Here is a 19,901-nt window from a genome sequence, read left to right on the forward strand (position 1 = left end):
TATCTAGTCATACCCCCAGGCCCTCACAACTGCCCCCTTCAGGAGCCTGCTATCGCCCTCGGTAGCATGGGGAGACACGGGAAGAAAAGGAAAAACAGTACATGTATTGCGCCCCGAGTAAAAGCACCACCATCACGCATTGCGTCCACAGTGCTCAGAAATTCGCGGTCAGCTGCTCCTCTTAGGGGAGCGGTGTCTACGGCGGCGGTCGCATTGAAGTAGCAATTACTTTAACTTGTGCTCTGATTGCGCCGTCCTTCATCGTCTCAATACATCGATCAACGAGTAGGAGGCCCTTAGCAAAAGCGGTGGCGTCCCGAATGGCATTGAGAGAAGACCTCGCTTTGGGTCGGGTTTGGGTCCAACTTCATGACCCGTACCCGCGGGTCAGGTTCATACCCAATACCCAAAACCTATACCCGTAGACCCGTGGGTTCTTGGCGGGTACCCTCGGGTTACCCGCCAAGAGCCCGTTTCAGCATAAAAATCCTAATTAGTCTATGCCAAGACGTACAAAACTGCTGATTTACCTTAATAAAATACTGTTATTTATATCTGTTCCGATCACCTCTATGGTTCTAACTAACAAAACCCTCTTTTCTCTATGAAAGATTAAGAAATTAGCCTGTTTTCTAATTAATCAATAGTAGTAATATTATATATTTCGCTTTGAGGACTGTATGATATTGTTATGGTTATAAAAACTAATATTGATCAAAATTGTCGTCAGAAGTGCGGAAATATATACATAAACTGCAGAGTTAGACTGCGACATCGCCCATCCACGGTGGGCCTTGGGCCTTTTGACTCTTAGGGGGCCCGTCCAAAAGGCCCAAGGCCCATGGGCACGCCCATGTTGGGCATTGCCCAAGTGCCCATGCTTGCATAAAGTCACCCAAAATGGACGCATAACCTACTGACATAGCAGAATAAATTACTGTTATTTATATGCGTTTTGCCAACTCTATAGAAAATGTCATTATTAGTACACAAAATATTTGAATCCAATCAAAATATTTTGATATTTAATAGATGGCTATACCCAACATGCGAGCAAGACAAAAAAACCCTTCTAATACTTGTGATTAGTTGGTATTTTTAGAAATCTATTAAATCAATCCTATCACAGCTGGAATATATATTTGAGACATATAGTAATTCTACCAGTTAGTTCACATAAAATAGTAATTAGAGTAAGATTTTGTATCTTGCGATTAATACGGAATCTATGATTATAATTCAAATTTCTATCAATATCAGTCGCATTTTATCAACTTATATCGCCTGAATTACTATATTATATTACTCAAAGGTCGAGTTTTAGTTCTGCAATGTCACAATATTTAGATTCTCTAAGTTAGATGGGCGCTTGGGCACTATCCATGGGCATGCCCATAGACATGTCCGTGGACAATATACTAATATAGCCAATTAGCGCGTAGTATCGTAGTAAGTCTACACCTAAATTATGATATATCATATTTAGATGATTACCCTTTACCACGGTCGCAAGTTCCCTTAGGTAGGTGAATAAGATCACACTCTCCCTGAATTTGTATACACGTGGATTATCCCTTACATTTCTATCGATCGTTATTAATTATGTCACACCCTAGAGCCTATAACGTGTTTCACTACCGAGCTGGACAAGCTGGACACCCCCACCAAGTCGTTATTTTAGAATGTATTTATCTCAACCAAAACGCCATTAAATTAAATATACTAAAATCATCTATCTAGCTAGGCATCTATTAATCTTATGCCCTATTTCTCCACAACCACTGCACTTTGGTGGCGCCCGTATATGTGGTTGTAAAGCCGGCGAAGGGCTTCTTCGTGGAGGGGGAGGAGGTGCTTCAATTGCTTCCACCGGCTCAGTAATCAATTGAGAAGCTTCTTGAACTGAGAGGCCTTCTTCGGCGGGTATCTGCCTCCTAGATCTAGTACGCTTTTGCTTCTGCTTCTCATTGGCGGCGCGTAATTCCTTGAGTTCTTTGGCGAGAATGCTAGCACCTTGCATTTGAAGACGGAAGCCTTTCACAAGCTGGTTTAATGCACGATCTGACGGGCTAGGCGGGCTTCGAGATCTTGCACGAAGTAAAGCTTTGATTGATGAAGCTTGACGGCGTAGTTCTTTCTCCGTAAAGGGGGTTTTTGGGGTAAAACTCCGGCTTGATTCACTCCCCCGGCTAGCTGGGGGGTTGGGGTTCGAAGCCGAATATTAAGCTTTGAAATCACTCGGTCGGGTACAAATGGTACTAAACCAGCTGCTCCGAAGCTATTTCTAATATTCTCCGATTTAAAAGCTTCAATTCGTGCGAGAGGGTATGCTTCGAGGAAGTCAAGTTTGTCAATATGGTTGATCCCGTTCCGCATCTTAGTTTCAACCATCCGACCGTACGCACGTTTTAATACCACAAAACAACCAATATCCAAAGGTTGTAAAAGATGAGATGAATGCGGTGGCATACAGATTGGTATCACCTTGTTTTGCTCGCAAATTTCGTCAAATTTAGGCGTTAAATGACTTCCGTGGCCGTCAAGTATCAAAAGCCGGTATACCCCCTTTGTACACGAAGTACTAGGAATAAAGAGCTTCTCCAGCCAGCGAAGTCCAATTTCATCAGAAGTTCAGCCGTTAGGGCTAACTTCGAAGCGCCAATCCTCCGGGAGGCCGTCAAACCATGTTTCAATAAAGAATTTGCCTTTAAAAATTATACACGGCTGAAGTACCCATCCAGAAGCATTCGTACATTCAACCACCGTCACCCATTCACGATTTCCAGGTTGTAAAACCGGCCTCCGACCGTAGTATTTACTCCTCGTAATAACCTTCGCAGTTGCAGTCAATCCCATAGCGAAACCAGTCTCATCAAAGTTATAAATATCGTCAGGATCAATTCCAAATTGAAGGATCGTCTTTTGAACCAAATTAAACCACTCCATAATGATTTTAGGATCTTCACATTTCGCACGCTCGTAGTTATACCGTTTCGAAAATCGGGAGGAGAGGAGGGGACGTCGTTTAACGAATTCTGTAACCCAGTTTTGACCGACCGAAAGAACCGGGGTAGTTTCACGCTTTTGAAGAAGAAGATCTGCCATTTCTCGTACCATAGAGGGCCGGGGGGCTGCTCCACGTAGATCCATAGAGAGAATCCATTTTTCAAGAAACTCCTCTTCAATTTCTGTCAATTTAGAGCAATTTGCGCGAGAAATCGCGCGGGTTTTAACACCATGGAGACGTGTAGAGAGTGTTGAATTTGGTACGTTAAATCGGCGGGCTGCTTCACGAATTGAAGAGATTTCTTGATTCTTAAAAGCCTAGATAGCTAGTAAGATCCTACCCTCTTGCTCTATTAAATTTTTAGAGCTTCGAGAGCGTATTGGTGGCATGGTGGGTGGTTGAAGAAGCAGGGTTTAAATTAATTGACACGTTTTGGTGGGGTTTGTCCAGCTCGGGGGTGAAATACGTTATCGCTGGGCCTTCGTCGATTCCTACGAGCTCTCAACTAGACGTCTTATACGCCGAAACCCCTTCGATCCTAACCTCGATCCCAATCTTTTCGACAGCCAACAGACAGCTACATCAGTAGTAGAATTCGACTTTATCGACCTAGCCATCGAACACTCCTCCCTCCAACGTATCGGCCCCGATCGGAGGAAGCATTTCGTTCTATTTGCCACAATGAACGACGCGTCGAAGGCGAAATTCATTGAATGGTGGCGTACAACCGTACGTGGCAGCGAACCAGAAACACAACGTAAGATACGATAGGATGCAAAACATATCTCAGATATCTGGAATAGCTTCGAGCAAGTGGCACACCATACTACAGGCGAACCTCTAGTTATGTGCCGGTCTTGCGGAGTGTCACTTCCGCATCCACATTCAAAACAGAGCGGTACCAACACAATGAAGCGCCATTTAAGCACGGGTAAATGCCAGAAGGCTGGCCGAAACCCAGCGACACAACAATCAATAATACAGACTATGCAACATGCAGCAGTATGTATTCTATATTAATATATTCTTTATATTATAACTGACATTGATATACACTTGATACTTGAGTCTTCTCGCGCGACGAAAATTTCACAAGATGAAAGGAAAGAGAGTAGATTGAATGTATCACTGCACTCAACCTACCTTTCCGCAGTCTCGCAAGGAAGCAGCTTGCTTCCCTTATTAGGATGGCTCAGAGGGCTCCACCTGAACCTACTTTACTCCATCCTCGGACTGCTTAGCGCCGGCTAAAGAAAATAGTGTATGAAGAGCACCATACTATTCTCTCTACCCTCCCACTAAACGCGAAGCTCTCTATCGCTCTTGACTGCTGGACATCACCATTCCAACAAGCATTTATGGCGATTATAGGGTATTTTATTAATCAGGACTGGAATTATCGTGAGCTTCTACTTGGCTTCGAACCACTCAATGGGCCGCATTCTGGTGTGAATCTAAGCGAAGTGCTTATAGAGATCTTCAAAAAGCACGATATCGCCGATCGTATTCTCGCGATAACATCGGATAATGCATCAAATAACACGACCTTGGTACAGTCAATTCAAGACTCTATCGACTCTCTGAATCTACCAAGCAGTCCAGTGGTTGTTCGGATCCCATGTCTCGCTCATGTTATCCAGCTGAGTCTTCGCGAACTACTTGGATCTGTGAAGGCCGATCCCCAGAATGACACGACGGATACAAATTTCTCCAATGTCGAAGCCCAAGCTCGGTCGCTTCGCGCATCCGAGAGCCAGCAAATAATTGTACAAACTCTTATAAAAGTAAGTGTCTTCCTTTCTTCTTATCTTAAATGATTCTAATATGTTTTATAGATCCGTGGGCTTGCTGTGTTTATTTACGCTAGCCCCCAGCGCCGCGATGATTTCTTCCGTTTACAGCCCGTAGGACTAAAGCTTGCTCCAATACAAGATGTCCGCACACGTTGGAATTCAACATTTTTGATGCTTCGTCGTGCGAAACGCCTTACGAAATTCTACGATGAATACTGCGATAACATTGGGACGCAGAAATACAAACTTAGTAAGGCAGAATGGCGGCAGGTCGACTACCTTCCGTATATTACAGAGCCTTTCTACCGGTTTACCACAGTCCTATCAAAAACTAAGAAAATCACCGTGAATCATGTTTTCGGGGTATATAACGCGCTTTTCGAGCACTTTGAGAAATCTATTGAGCGACTTACCTTAAAGACAATACCCTGGAAGGTAGCGATGCTTAGTGCCCTTCATGCTGGTACAGCAAAGCTTAGGGTTTACTACACAAAGACGGAAGAGATCCACGGGAGTCTATACGCGATTGGGACCATTCTCGCGCCCCAACACAAACTCAATTTCTTCTCAAGCAACGCGTGGGGCAAGTCTGTAGACGATATAGACTGGAGCAATAAGTATAGGGAAATGCTTCCTGAATTTATGAATCCTTATACCCAGCGATACTCCCATACTAAGTCGCTACAAGGCGAGCAACTACCACGGGGTTGTTTGTCTAGTATTAGTGACTTTGATGCTCTCCTCGACCTTACGGCGCCTCAAGTGCACTCCGATGCATCTAACTCAGATTATGAACTAACGCAGTACCTTGAAAAACGTATGTTATATCCATAATAATATTATTCGCCTATACTAATATCATATATAGCTCGAAAAAAGGTCGATCCTTTGCAATTCTGGAAGGAATACGAACATGAATTCCCTATCCTCTCAAGTGTTGCTCGCGATATTCTCTCTATCCCAGCAACAGGCGCGGGAGTGGAGCGTTTATTCAACACCGCTCGGGATATTTGCCACTACCGCCGTGGGCAGCTAAATCCGGAGACAATCCAAGATATCATGATGTTTCGGTGTAAGACCCTGTTTGATATTGAACTTGAAGAGTCACCTAAGGAGGACCTTCGCCTAGATGCAGTACAAGAGGCGGACGAGCAACGAGAGGCCGAGCTTACTATGAACGTACCCGAAGCGATTAGCGAAGGAGAGGATTCTGATGAGAATGATGATGACGGGAATGACCCTATTACACTGATTGAGGCGGAGTTTGTACTTGAGAGTCAGCGTCGGCCTATGATTACAGTTCCAAGTGCGGGTAAACGACAGAGAAGTCTCTCCGTTGATAGTGAGGACGAGACAAGCCCTCATCTGCAGATAAAGGTGGCACTCAGAGGCGCTCTGGACTAAGAGAGACAAGGAAGCGTAGTAAACCTGATGATGATGATCAATGGCTACGGTATTAATTTATATATGAATATAAATCAATGACTGGATTCATCTAAATGGCCGTGTATAAGATATTATCATAAGATTATAATAAATGCTGTAAACAAAATACTTAAAAATACAGAGTCAAATAGCATAAATAATGCAAGTCACGAGGTATAGAAATTTTGCTTACTAAAAAGGCCCATGGGCACTGCCCACCGGCCCGTCCATGGGCGATGTCGCAGTGTAGTATTTAGTATCTTGAAATCAAATGCACTCTATTCATTGAAGAACTGGCAGGTCACAACCACCAACACAATCATGGTATAATAGTCGTTACTTCTAAGAAGCTATGCTTATTCATTAAGGCTTACGGAGACTAATAATGAGATATAGACTATTAAGTTACTCGCCACTATCCTAGACTTGCCGACCAAGATTCTTTAGGTGATAGCCGATACCCTAGGGGGACACGAAATTTCTGCCCTTGCCCGAACCAGCCGAGTACTCTATCTAAAGCTACTATTGGCCTTGATCAAATACAACATCAAGCACCAGAACAGTTCCGCACTTCACTGGGCCGCTAAAATCAACCGTACCGACTTTACAAAAACCTTGCTCTCCTACCGAGCCAACGTTAACGCATTAGTTGATGATTGGTCCCCTTTGATGACAGCCGTACAATATGGGTCCGGGTCGACATTCAAGCTCTTCCTGAAGAATCAAAAGACAAAAGTCAACCTAAGGAATAAGGCTGGAAAGATTGTCCTGTAGTACAGCGTGGAGAAAAATTCATCGGCCGTCGTGAAGAGGCTCCTCTAACACCCTGATATCGAGATAGATCTTTTGTATTGCCAGCGCTAAATCGCGCTCTGGCTTGAAGTCTTTTATGAAAGCAAAGAGCTTGTGGCCATGCTCCTCTCCAAAGGTGCCAACCCTGACGCGATGGATTAGGATGGTATATCGCCTTGGATCGAAGCCTGTATCAAGAACAGGGAGCCCATCAAATATTTATTCCTAGATCATTGCAGAACAGTGTGCCCCGAGAAAAAGAGCGAGACGTGCACCGGCAATGCAGAAATGATTAGGGATGATGCGGACAGCAAGGACCCTGGTGCGTTGCGAATGCGGCTTAGCCGGGAACCGCTTCAGATACAGGCGACGGAGACGAGCAAGCTGAAGCTCGGCGAAGACCATCCCGACGCACTGACGAGAATGGGAAACCTGGCTTGGACATATAAGGAGCAATGTCGGTGGGAGGAGGCTGAGCCGCTTCAGATAGGGGTGATGGAGTCGAGCAAGAGAAAACTCGGCGAGGATCATCCCGATATGCTAACGGGTATGTCCAATCTTGCTTTCACCTGGGAACATTCAGGCAACGTTGTTGAAGCCATCAATTTACTACGGGATTGCTGTCCCAAGCTCCAACACTCACTAGGGCTGGATCACCCGGCCACTTTGTCTAATTATGAAACATTGCAAGAATGGGAAATCGAGGCACTGGATAGGAATGTCTAGATAAGCGCAATGCTTGAATATCATATGTTTACATATCACTGCTTTCTATATTATTTGTGAAATGATCTTTACTATCATACATGGACTTGGTATGCATCACTCGAAACGGATTCACCTTGCCACTTCAAAGAGCACAGCTGCCAAGAGATTCAGGGCAAGGGTACCTGCGAGGTGCGAGTATTTTCGGTAAGGGTTTTGCAAGTAATTTATAGAACTCTATAGCACGGGATAGAGTATTTTATCGGGTTCCTAGAGACACAGTATGCACTAGTACTAGAATGAACCAATGAAGCCATTGCACAGTCCTTGAGATGTGTCTCTCTATATAGTTCTGATAGCAAGATAAAGGGCTCCCTTGTGCTTATTCAGCAATTGATGCCTTTGGAATCAGGAAGCAGTGGGTGTTGAATAACTAGTTAACTAGTTATGATAAATCACACTGTAACATTGTTCTTCACTTTTACTGACATGTTTTAATACGATTCAATGTTTGAAACCAAGCTATGTCCGAACTGGATTAGCGTGTTTCGTCATAGGGCTGGAGAAGTTATTTTTACCACTAAACTAAAATATAAGTCCGTCCTCAGTCTAGTGGGTAGTGGGTTATAATCAACTCTTTCGGCAATATACAGGCTACCACTATGGATGATTGTCTCCACGGTATTGTTCCAAACATTCCTGCGGTGAACTTTGAGCCTCATCGGTGAAGGCCTGTAATGATTCCACTTTAACCTGTGAAAAGGCTGAGGTACTCCATTACCCCGGCTGTAGTGTCTCGCACGCAGACGTGATGACGGCTATAGATGTGCCGGCTTCGGGACTCGTACCCCATGTCTGCAGGATAAAAAGTGATGTACGGCCATTTATGTGTTTATTTAGTTATTTGTGTACATTAAAGACCCACATATTCTGGTCTGTGATAACACAATGTACATTAATTGAAGTTATTGATGAAGACCACATATCTCGCCTATCCAGAATCGGCCGAGAAGCGCGATATTTCTGGATTTTCAAGATATGGTGACGTCCGTTGTGTGACCCTATCTCCCTGTCCCTGTGAAAATTGGACATTGGCAATTTTAATTTTCCCAAGCTTGCGGAGCCATCGACGGCAGGGCCTATGTAAAAAAAATAATACAAGCGAACACCACGGCAAAACCCAATATGGCCCCATTATTGACATCCAAAGCTGTCGTAGAAGCCGATGCGACGATTGATTCTGTGTTATTGTTATTTCATTATTTGTCAATGATCCTAAGGCGCCAGTTGTTGTTGTTTCTGCTGTTTCCGGAATTGTGTGGGTGGATAATAGGCTCGTTTCTGTCCCCTGTAAACCAGGGACAGAAACAGATATATTTAGTGCCCTTGTCAACTGTCCCTCCTTCTCATGACTCGTCTCAATTACTGTTGCGAACTTTTTATCATATATGTTTCTGTTAGGTACTGATTCTGGTCGCATATCCATGGAAGGCTCATTATGTTGGAGATTTGATAGAGGCCCACCATAGACCAAGGATGGTCCTTCTGCCTCAATGCTCTGAACACATTTCTCTTGGAGGGCTTCATCATCCAATTCTAGAGCATTCGAGGGTATCAAGTGCTCATGGAGGTTTATAGGATCTATCGATTGGATTATGTTCTCTATCGGAGTTGAGGCCGCCAATGAGGTACCTGTAGGCTTCCCATGTATGGAAAAAGATAAAATAATCTCATTCTTGGAAGTTTCTCCAATGCCGAGGACTTGAAATTTTGACAGAAAAGTAGCTTCGGTCGTAACCTGATCAGTATACGTTCCTTCGGAAGAAAATGATAATGTAGCCTTACCCTTCACATCCAAGAGTGCTAAGCGTAGTACCACCATGGTCACGGCTTCATCTTTTACTAGGTTCTCTTCGATGTTGGTGTGATGTGGCTTTGTTTGTTCACTGGGTGACCAGCTGATCCAGTTTTCAGTTGATGTCTTGCTGAGTTCATTTGGAGGGACCTGGGTCAAACTCCAAACAGGATCCTTAGTTGCTTCATTTGGATATGTAGAAAATGGATTGTTCTCTAGGGTAACACTAGGCGGCCGTTCGGTGAATGGCTTGAATCCCAACCCCCCTCATGTCACCCGTATAGCGTAATCGCTTGATGTATATTTCAGTTGTCTAGACTTCATGGCAGGACTGGACTCCAAGAGATGCCTTGAAAAATATATTAGCGTTTACGTTCGATACCATGGTTCGTTGAAATTGCGGTATGTACGTCTTAACAAGTCATATGACAACTTCCACTTTGCCTGGTATGGCTGCGGTACGCATAGTGGTCCGCCATTCAAGATAATTCAGTCGTTATGATATGTTGGTAGGGAAGAATATAAATTGAATATGGTTATTCTAGGGCAAAGGATTCTAGACGGTACATTTTTGCGGCGACCAAAGCCAAATCGCTAGATATTGGGGGTTATTGTGGTGCATCATAAATATGCCCCTCTATACCTTGAAACATTATTAGGACAGTCCCTTGAGGGGCGTTCTGATACGATATGGATACGAGTGAAGAATGTGAGGTATACCTGATATGGGTATCATTATATTCAGACTAATCGCTGGTCCTCCTAACCTTTTATAGGGGATGTCCCTGTGCGTATGTAGGCAGGTAAGCGAGGTGATGTATCAACAGGCGGTTCCGGTGGTTCTTAGGCACTTCCTCCGCCTTCACGATACCTCATTGTATGGTCGGCGTAACAGACTTTGACTAATAGCCGTAACATCTTGGAAACCAGGTGTTAATCAACTATCGTATTTCGATTGTGCAAGTATATCGGCATATGATGTTTTACGTGGTCGTTGAGAACGCCTCTCCGGAACTGGCGCGGTAGCCCGCGACGAGGCTTTGATTTCTTCGGGCGTGTCTGGCCATGTAATTTGCGTCGCTTCCTCATCGTCGTCACCAGGTGCAATTATTTGAGGGGAATCCTGGGACTGATGCGTGATAGGAAGTGATTCAGTCTGTGACCTTGCAGCCGATTTGGTCGGCGTTTGTGGGCTGGCTCTGTGAGACCAACGGTCCACGCGCTTCCGTTTACCAGTAGAGGAAGGAGTAGCGGGCAACTGGTGATTTGGTGCTGGGAGAAAATGTATATCATCCGTAACGACAGCTAACTGGCGATGTTCTTTTGTGAGGCCGAAAACGCGACCGGTCAAGAAAACATGGGTGTTTATACTCAGTGGTGGAAAGTTGGCCCAACGCTGTTCATTTTTGAAGTACGCGGTGACGGGAAAGGTGTGATGGGTTCGGGTTGAACTATTGTAAACAGTGGTTTGGAGGCGGTAGTGAAGAAGAGTGAGCCCGCCGTTCAGTTGACCACCGCGTTTAATAACAACACCGAGAAACGTCACTATTGGCTGGGCAGCCTCGGGACAGTGCATGAAATACGATTCGATATCTTCTTCATTGCCCGGATGACTAGATTGTGTAAGCTTGGTTCTGTAGCAGATAGGACAAACTGACCCGGTCCAAACTGTGGGCGTGGAGGACAATATGAAATTCCTCGTCATCAGATGAGGTAGTCAGGAATGAACCGGAGGAATAGACAAAAGTGTTTGGTTTGTAAAGGTCGGACTGATTGCCCTCATTAAAAAATCTGACCAGGGTGGGAATATCATCCTGCTCAACATCGTCTGATTGAATGTCTTTCCACGGTATATTGAGCGAAACTCGGAGCTGCATGGAAAGCCCTTTGCCGGGCCGTGTAGGATCCGGTTCAACATGCTCGACGAAGTCCCGAATATGGATAACAGCGGGGAAAGTTGAATTTGAAGGTATAATATTCTCTGGTGTATATCAGACCTAGAGAGAAGGAGGAGGTGAAGTATGTTCGATCAGTAGGGTTTCTAGCGAGGGTTCGGGAGTGATTGTGTGATGAAAGGAGAAGTGGGTAAGAGAGAGCCATGATTTTGTGTGTAGTGTTCACTATGGCGTAAGATCCCTGTTGTAGATACGAACACAAATATGATATATCCTGAATGTATCTCACCGCTGGTTTGATAAAGAAACTTAGTGGATGATTTTAGGTTTTTGCAAGCCATCTTTTATGTATGTAAGACGTGGAGATGAATGACCTATGAAGGTGTTAGATAAGAGAATTGTTCTAGAATTGTTAGCTTAGGGTATCTTTCCTTCTTCTACCACAAAGAGATGCACGTGTGCTGATAGAAGCCAGAAGCGATAACCTCGCTCATAGAGGAATATTAAGTTCTCTTACTATTGTAAGTATCAACTCATTCAGCGTTTCTGACAAGAACTGTCGGAACTGTTCGTGGCAGTCTCTATCTGAGACAGCGAGTGCGCTCTCAAGGGTCTGCAGCCTTTCTATTTCTGATGAGTTGGTTAGGCGAGAAGCAAAGAAAATTAACTAGGATACGTTGACGAGATGGAGATAGTGGAATGATCGCAGCCTGGGCAGTTTTACGTAGAGTTATCGGTACTCTCGGTGAGACTCCCGATGTTGCCGGGCAGCTGTATTATCTAGGAAATGAAATCACTAATTTGAATGCTTCCATGCGTCCAAAGTTGCCTTTTCTAGTTTTTCAAGTCTTCGGATCTCTGCGAGAATCCGGGATCAGGTCCGAATTGGAGGTCCTTCATTTCGATCTCCTGCAGTAGATGGAGGCCTTTACGTGTTCGCAACCTGGACAACTTACGTAGGTCGAGCAGAATTTCTGGTGACGATCTCGACCGCGTATCGCGGAGTCGTCTCTAAGATCCAGGATCGCAGAGTCAAGCGTGGAGCCCTGTACTTTGTAGTCGGTAAGAGAGAAACCCGGGCTCATAGGAACTTGTTTCCTTCGGACCGAGTAACCCTTCAGAGTGATGAACTTTTCTAAGGGGAAGACAGGCATGGTTGCTGGAGCAAGGCCTTCGAAAACCGAGGTGGTTGATTTGTCCTGTTTGAATAAAACACACGCGGGAGGTTTGGTGCACAGGATATACAGGTCGTCAATTTCATAGAATTCGGCTAAAATCGTTTCAAGTTAGATTGGTACTTTAGACGCAAGGGAGGATTAACCCGCCCACTGGGTCAACCACCACACCGATAGCGGTTCCAGTCGCCCCATTGACCTGTCCTAACCGGGTACAAACATTTGTCAATATGACAGAAGGCATGTTAGGAGTGTAGAGAAACATTCCGGGGAATGGGATCCTGGTACCGTGATCTGGTTGCTGGGGCAAGTCGTCGACACGCAAGCGAAGGTTGGTGGGACCAGTGGACTTGGTTCGTGTGTATTGAGCAGGGAAGGCATAGATTTTTTGACAGCAAGACTTGGCAAAGTGTTCCATTCGAATACGATTCACCTGATGTCGCAGAGAATTCAGCTTCACCAGCATTGTCGCACTGTGTAGCTGGGGGTCCACCAAGGAAGTGATGACGCAGGAGTTAAGCAAGTCCAGGTCCTCTTCTGTCAACGTTGACGTCCTCGCTCGATGTAGAAGGCCCCGAAATGATGGATCCCCGGACTGCCGCATCTGCTCGTCTAGGATGATCACATTTCTGAACTGATGCCATATGAGCCAGCCCTCTTCGTCCTCTGTGTTGCCGCTTCTGGGTTCCTTCCACAATGCTGGGCCCCGCACAGGTGGGAACTAGAAAAAATCACCCATGAGGATGACAATGGGCAAAGCACCGAAGGGGTCGGGAGAACCCCTATCGAGGGATCTCGCCATTTTGCAGTGGTTGTTGATCACACTAAGCATGCTGAGATCCATCATGCTGACTTCATCGATGATCACAATCGTTTTACGGGACCAGAGTTTTCGCACACGAGCAGCCATCGAATGTCCTGTAGAGCGAGTAATAGAAATCCCAAGAGATGTGTGAAACGTGTTGCCGCCGATATTGTCTGCCGCGGCGCCAGTCGGAGCCATGAGGATCACCTCTTTTTTGCGACGGATGAGATCCATTCCGGCCATAATGCCTTTGACGATTTGGCTCTTACCCACGCCTCCTTCACCCCCGACATAATGAAGTGTCGGATGTCGTTTCGAAGCATCGTACGGATGACTAGCCCAGTCCAGCGCTTCGCCCAACACCTTTGCGACGACAAGGCGCTGTTTAGTATTCAATGTGATACTTTCATTGACAAGTAGAGTTAGAGAGGTAGGCGAGGAACTGTCCTCGACATAGGACTGCTAGTCAGCGAGGGTAGGAATAACTTCTGGTTCATTAAGCATAGGCTCCAAGATGGCATCACCAATGTCCAAACTGAAGCCGTCCAGGTCATAGGCCTCTCCGACCACATTATGATACACGTCTCCATGTTCACCAAACTTGGCAAGTTCTTTGGGTCGAGACTCCCATTGCTGTAATGTGGATGGCGGGAAGAAGCTAAGGCCAGATGCGCTATACGCAGGGCTGTCGAAAAGGTTGAGAGGCAGAAGGTTCTGCAGCGGTTGTCCCCGATTGTGAGTTGGTGCGTGTTTCAGTGAAGGGATGCGTCGCCCAGCGAGGAGCGTTTCATGGTCCCAACACTTAGCGATGGAGTGATAGGCTGCGATCAGAGTCTCAACGTTGACATTTTCATCTAGGTTCGCAAGGGAGTCGTCAGAATCTGAGGCAAAATTGTCTATTTCGAGCTCATTAATCTCGCGGTCGATTAAGCCATTAACTCTAACTGGCGCTTCCTGAAGTTTCGCATCAGCCAGACTGTCCTCCCTAGACTTTCGCAGGAGCTCAATATTCGCAGCAAATCTTCGAACATGGGCCGTGAGTGTCGGCTCTATAACTTCCCATATTCGGGAGCAGGCATCGCGCTTTATCGGTACAGCGTTGGCATTTTCTTGAAAAAGCGCCGGTAACTGGCCCCAAGGAACAAATAATCCGAGTAACATCTCCGCTAAGTCATTCATATTTGCGGCAGTTTGAGGATGACCTCCCGGAACGGCGTCTTCCGAGGCTTGGAATTCAGTGAGCTGTCCGTTAAAGGTGACAGTGCTGACCTGAGATGATGTGTGAGCCAGACGTTGTACATGGGTATTTCTTTGAGGGTGTGACAGGTCAAAGTCGACGTCGTTTGTAGTCGCATCTCGTGCAGTCTTGATTCGTACGAGCATACAATATTCGAAGAGCGCGAGGCGCTCAAGCTGCGGCTCACGCCATCTATAGTTGTCAAACATGCTGACAGGGGCTGTTCCGCCAGCTTCATAGGTGCAAGGTTCTTCGGCCATGGGGTCAGAGGATTCGCCGACGTCAATGTTGAGAGGTTGAATGAGATCACGGATGTATCGCCTTAGCCACCACAGATTGATGCGGACGAAGTTATAGTTGATCTTGTAGTGGGTTAGTAAGTTGAGCAAGGTGCTTGCCACCTGGACGCCGCTTATCTCCCGATCGTGTGAGAGGGTATTAAAGCAGCGAAGTGCAAAATTGTCCAAACCCTTGTCTCGAAGTCTAAGGTCTGTTCTTGTTGGCAATTCAGCAGCCTCTACCCTTTCAATGCGCTGCTTAAACAGGGCAGCCTTTGCAAGCATCTGCCATGGGGAGACGTCGTCTTTTGTGGCATAATTGGTGATGTAATAAGTCAGGGACAAAGACTTGGAGACTGTAGGGATCCAAGAAATATCATGATTAGAACGAACGCAGCTAGCAATGGCGGGGTTCCAGGGGTTAGTCCACACATGATTCCGTGCGAGGTGAATTAAGCCAAACTCGTCCACTTTGGAGGTGGGAACAAGATCCCGGGGCATGCCGAACCGACAAGCATCTTTACCTGGGCCCCGTTGTCGGTACTTGAAGCAGGTTGAATGATGATGCCTGGAGTGAATTTGCGTCCTACGCGCGACAGAGTTGCTGTCATATGACAAGCCTAGAAAGAACTCGGCATCGGTTTCTCGCTCCCAGCGGCCTACTCCAGGAAGCTGTATGTGAATTTGCCCCGGGGCCGTCGGTACCTGCTGACACAGCTACGCACGGGCCATAATTGGTTATCCAACTATCCCAAGGCCTTCGGCTTCAGCGACAATGATCAGTGCGCGTGCGGTGCACAAGAAACAATCACCCACGTGCTGGTGGCTGCCCAAATCTACGGGAAATTCGAAGGGAGTTAAGAAGTGAAGCTGGGGATGCGTTTAACAGCGTGTTTAGTCTGCTGGGAGGCTCAACCGAAGGTAAGAGAGGTAAACCATTATTTAATCTTGGAAAAAGATTATTAACTATCTTTAAGTACTAGTTTTGTAGCCGTTCCTCTTTTTGAACCCTTTTTATCACTCCCTATTTTTCTATCTCTACCTTTCCTACCTGCTTTTTGGAAATATCATTTCGGAACAAGCTTTCTTTTCGGACTGCCTCCGGGTGGGGGCCCCTTATTCCAAGTTACCCTTGTACTCAAGTCCACCAACCCATACTCTTTTGATGTCTCTCGTGTTGGAGATATTAGTCAAAGGATTACCCCCCACGAGCAGCAGATCTGCGCGAAAGCCTGGCTTTATTGAACCACGATCCGGCAGAGAGTGCAACTTAGCACCTAGGCATGTCGCACCACGCAAAGCATCGACCGGCTGCAAACCTGCCTGAACCAGGTACTCAAGTTCAGTGTGGATGGAGCTTCCAAATGGAACCCTGAGTAATGCATTATCTGGGTCAACAAAGGAGTCTGTGCCGACCAGGATTGGCACACCGGCTTTGTATATGATACTGACGCTTTGTGCGGCATTTGAAAAACTATAATTTGCTGGGGTTCCCGGTACATCGAGAATGTATTGCATGACGTTGAGGGTAGGAGTGACAAATTGCTTTTGCTGAAGAAGCTTTTGGGCCATGTCTGTGGTAATCACCCCGTCCTGAGGGGTATGTTGGATACTATCAGTCAAGGACATGATAGCCTGGTTGTATGTGGCAATCGTAGTAGCATGAGTCGTTGAAACATGGCCAGCATTGTGGGTGCACTGTACCAATGCATTGAGAGTGTCCTGGCTCGGTCCACCCTCTTCGGCAACCATTTTAAGAAAAGCAGAATGATTGCCAAACACATTGGCTACAAATTGAGGGGCCTGAGCGGGGGACGAAATTGTATCTTCAATGGGTGTGTCGAATAGCATTGCGTGCTGACTCCCTGGGGCGATGGCTGCAATCCCAGTGGTGATGAAGGACGTCAGGCCAGTTTGGTTCTTCAATGCGTTGCACATGTCATAGCTTAAGCATGCCATCCCAATCGCAGTCGTGACACCGTAGCTGATCAGGTTGATCAGATCATCAAGGCTTCCGGGATGGCAATGGTTGTCAATGAGTCCTGGTAACAAAACACCTCCTTGTCCATCAATTATCTGTGCTCCAGACACTGGTGTCTTTCCGAAGGGAATTACGGCTGCTATGTATTCGCCGTCGATGATGACCGTGCTGGGCCCGGTAATATGAGTTCCGTCAAAGACCTGCACATTGGTCACAGCCACCTTTGTTGAGGGCGCTGCCAGAATTCGTCGTCCATGAAGACGAGTAAGTTCGTGGTTATCTGCTCTCCTTCGAAGACTCGCTCCGCCGTGTGAGATACAAGCATTAGCTATGGGTGACAAGGCGAGGATAGCGGTGAGGATGTTGGCGAGGTTGCCGTATTTGAATTTGAACATGTAGAAGACGAGAGACGTAATCGAAAAATTATAGAATGGGAGTAGAATGGGAGAATGGTGGCTGTGTCGATGAGCTATTTGAGGCTGAAGTGAGAAAGTTTTTGAGGTTATATCGTTTATGTCCCTCCGAGCCACTATTTAAGAGGTGGGGCACAGGTCAAGGTGAATATTGAAGTGGACCTTAAAACATCGTATTAGTAGTTCTTTACTGTTTCTAGCGTTTCGCATGGGCATTCACAAGTCCCGCGGGACCAAAATATTTTGGTCCCATTTCCCCGTAGTTCCGCGAGACTCCTGTGGGACTATATGGAACTCACTAAATGGTCCCGCGCTGGCATGATACCACCAAAAACCATCTAAAAGAAATGTGCCGAGTAAAATGAATATTAATTACATTACTAGCTTGTTCGACTTTTACAACACACACTTGCTGATTGAAGGGAGTCAGGTTCCGGAGGCATCCACATGCTTATTAAGTCCACACAAATATTTGTAGCATTGAATAATTTAGAGAATACGCTCAAGGTATGCCAGAAACTTTGGAAGATCGGATTTCCAAGGCCTTGGAAGCTCACCATGCAAGTTATAAACCAAAGATCGCACCGATCGCGCGACAATTTGACATTCCGTACCACACCCTGTATGGCCGAGTTCACGGTCGCAAGCCTCTCGAAGGCCATACCGGCGAAGTAAGAACAGACATCAATTCAATGGATTGATACCTTGGGACCAGACCTATTCTGCACCATCAGCTTCCAAAACCCAGAACGCTGCGCGGCAAATAATACGGCGTCATGGTCCTTTGCGCTCCGTCGGAAAAGAATGGTGAAAATGATCTCGAGCCCGTCTGTATAACGTTCGCGAGAGATCGGGGTGAATGAAATCATCATCATCATCACCCTCATCGTCTACATTCAGAAAGCGATTGGCAAAGAAAGTGGTTTATAGGGTTGATCTGGTTATCTTTTGCAGAAAGCGCCTATTTTTTCTGTGATACATGGAATAATCGCAGCAGTAAATTTCGCACCCCAACCATCACAGCCCAAGAGATTCCGCGTTACCAGTATATATCCTCTGCACATCCTTTTCATTAAACAGCCGCTGAAGGTTAACATCCATCTTTTGATCCAGTGCTTCCACCATGCTTCCGGGTGTGTAAGGATAATCACTGCCATAAAGCAGACGACTCGACTCCCCAACTCTCAAGTATCCATGAATCAGATCCGGGAATGGCATGCCGGCAAGGTCAAAAAAGAATCTTGTGCGAAATAGCTCCTTAACTTGGTCACTCGTCAGCTCCCCAGCACATTTGAACCACGGCAACCCAGAGAAAGTGGTAAATCGTTCAATGAGCGGAGGTAGTGTTGCACCACAGTGAGAAACCAGGAATGTAATATTTTGGTATCTTGTCACGGTGCCCGACAAGAGCAGATTAACAACAGCTCTTGTTGTGTCGAAAAAGTACTCCATCATAGGCGTTGGGTATTGGGGCAGCGGTTTGTCGGTGTCCGGGTTGTCCACTGAGCAGCATTGTGTCGGGTGCATGAACAATATGGCCTTTCGCTCATTGAGCTTGTTGAAGACGGAATCCAGTCGTGAATCGCCCATATAGTACCCTTGGGCATTGGTCATGACTGCAAAGCCCACCGCGCCAATTTCCAATGCACGGTCGATTTCCTCGAGGGTTCCCTCCACATCAGGGAGTGGAAGGGAAGCAAAGAACTTGAAGCGATCAGGAAATTTGCGGCAGATTTGGGCAATTTCATCGTTGGTTTCACGTGTAACCTGTTTAGCGAGTTCAAAATCTCCTGTCTTCAGATGGGTGCCAGGGGATGTGATGCTAAGAATGGATCTCTTAATGCCAAGCTTGTTCATAAGCTCAATATGACCTTCCGCGGTCCAGGCCTGATCTGACATTAGCGTATAATCTATATTTATATTCGGAAGTTAGATTACCGGTATGCATGGCATCCCATCAGGCTTGTCCCAGTCCATCTTTTCGCACCATTTTCTCCAGCCGTCGGTTACAATGTGACAATGGGTGTCAATTTTCTCCATAATGAGCTTTCTGCGGTCGTTGAAGAAAGTTCCATTCCCTTGCACTCCCAATTTTTATTATATTTTCTGCATTGGAAGCACCAGCAGCTATAAGGTAGGTCCCGTGGTAGGTCGAAAATTATTTGCGGGGCCTATATGCCATTAAGGCCGGACCAGGAAATGTTTTGCCGCCGCTGAATGACGTACATGACCTCCTCCACATATGGAGATCCAATAGATTCAAGGAACACAGCCGGCAGCACGAAGCACATCATAGAATAAAGGCCGTCAAGCTTTGTGGCCCGTAGACTGTGGAAGAGCGAACTCACTTTCAATGCAAACGGAATGACAACAGACAAACAACATAGAAGGAAATAAATCGTGCAAAGTAAGAATTTGAAAGACGTCATTTGCCCGACTTAGCATTTCGTACATAACTCCCATTTCGTTTCCAACCTGAATTTGTACCCTAATACATTTCCCAATCTAGCCGGTAGACCCCGATCTCCCACTGCGTATTT

At 46.1% G+C, this 19,901-nt stretch overlaps 8 protein-coding genes across 8 annotated transcripts; 3 read left to right on the forward strand and 5 right to left on the reverse strand.

Annotated features, from left to right (window-relative positions):
• Nucleotides 1–3,688: 3,688 nt before the first annotated feature.
• On the forward strand, nt 3,689–3,942 carry N7517_008107 (uncharacterized protein; the record flags this gene model as incomplete). The annotated part of the gene is made up of 2 exons (XM_056725837.1): nt 3,689–3,736; nt 3,811–3,942. The coding sequence occupies 2 exons, from the start codon at nt 3,689–3,691 to the stop codon at nt 3,940–3,942; spliced, it is 180 nt and encodes a 59-aa protein (XP_056576688.1).
• Nucleotides 3,943–5,973: 2,031 nt separating this feature from the next.
• N7517_008108 (HAT dimerization) lies at nt 5,974–6,204 on the forward strand (the record flags this gene model as incomplete). The annotated part of the gene is made up of 1 exon (XM_056725838.1): nt 5,974–6,204. The coding sequence occupies one exon, from the start codon at nt 5,974–5,976 to the stop codon at nt 6,202–6,204; it is 231 nt and encodes a 76-aa protein (XP_056576689.1).
• A 1,101-nt stretch (nt 6,205–7,305) lies between these two features.
• Nucleotides 7,306–7,743, forward strand: N7517_008109 (kinesin light chain; the record flags this gene model as incomplete). The annotated part of the gene is made up of 1 exon (XM_056725839.1): nt 7,306–7,743. One exon carries the CDS (start codon nt 7,306–7,308, stop codon nt 7,741–7,743), a length of 438 nt encoding a protein of 145 aa, XP_056576690.1.
• Nucleotides 7,744–10,514: 2,771 nt separating this feature from the next.
• On the reverse strand, nt 10,515–11,282 carry N7517_008110 (uncharacterized protein; the record flags this gene model as incomplete). Its single annotated transcript, XM_056725840.1, has 2 exons — nt 10,515–11,190; nt 11,236–11,282. 2 exons carry the CDS (start codon nt 11,280–11,282, stop codon nt 10,515–10,517), a joined length of 723 nt encoding a protein of 240 aa, XP_056576691.1.
• Nucleotides 11,283–12,771: 1,489 nt separating this feature from the next.
• Nucleotides 12,772–13,686, reverse strand: N7517_008111 (uncharacterized protein; the record flags this gene model as incomplete). The annotated part of the gene is made up of 2 exons (XM_056725841.1): nt 12,772–13,313; nt 13,383–13,686. The coding sequence occupies 2 exons, from the start codon at nt 13,684–13,686 to the stop codon at nt 12,772–12,774; spliced, it is 846 nt and encodes a 281-aa protein (XP_056576692.1).
• Nucleotides 13,687–13,914: 228 nt separating this feature from the next.
• On the reverse strand, nt 13,915–15,252 carry N7517_008112 (uncharacterized protein; the record flags this gene model as incomplete). The annotated part of the gene is made up of 1 exon (XM_056725842.1): nt 13,915–15,252. One exon carries the CDS (start codon nt 15,250–15,252, stop codon nt 13,915–13,917), a length of 1,338 nt encoding a protein of 445 aa, XP_056576693.1.
• Nucleotides 15,253–16,083: 831 nt separating this feature from the next.
• N7517_008113 (amidohydrolase family protein) lies at nt 16,084–17,343 on the reverse strand (the record flags this gene model as incomplete). Its single annotated transcript, XM_056725843.1, has 1 exon — nt 16,084–17,343. One exon carries the CDS (start codon nt 17,341–17,343, stop codon nt 16,084–16,086), a length of 1,260 nt encoding a protein of 419 aa, XP_056576694.1.
• A 1,035-nt stretch (nt 17,344–18,378) lies between these two features.
• On the reverse strand, nt 18,379–19,401 carry N7517_008114 (amidohydrolase family protein; the record flags this gene model as incomplete). Its single annotated transcript, XM_056725844.1, has 2 exons — nt 18,379–19,248; nt 19,300–19,401. The coding sequence occupies 2 exons, from the start codon at nt 19,399–19,401 to the stop codon at nt 18,379–18,381; spliced, it is 972 nt and encodes a 323-aa protein (XP_056576695.1).
• Between the last annotated feature and the right edge of the window lie 500 nt (nt 19,402–19,901).

Source organism: Penicillium concentricum, assembly GCF_028827145.1.
Source record: "Penicillium concentricum strain IBT 3081 chromosome Unknown utg000003l_segment0_segment0, whole genome shotgun sequence".
Classification (NCBI taxonomy): domain Eukaryota; kingdom Fungi; phylum Ascomycota; class Eurotiomycetes; order Eurotiales; family Aspergillaceae; genus Penicillium; species Penicillium concentricum.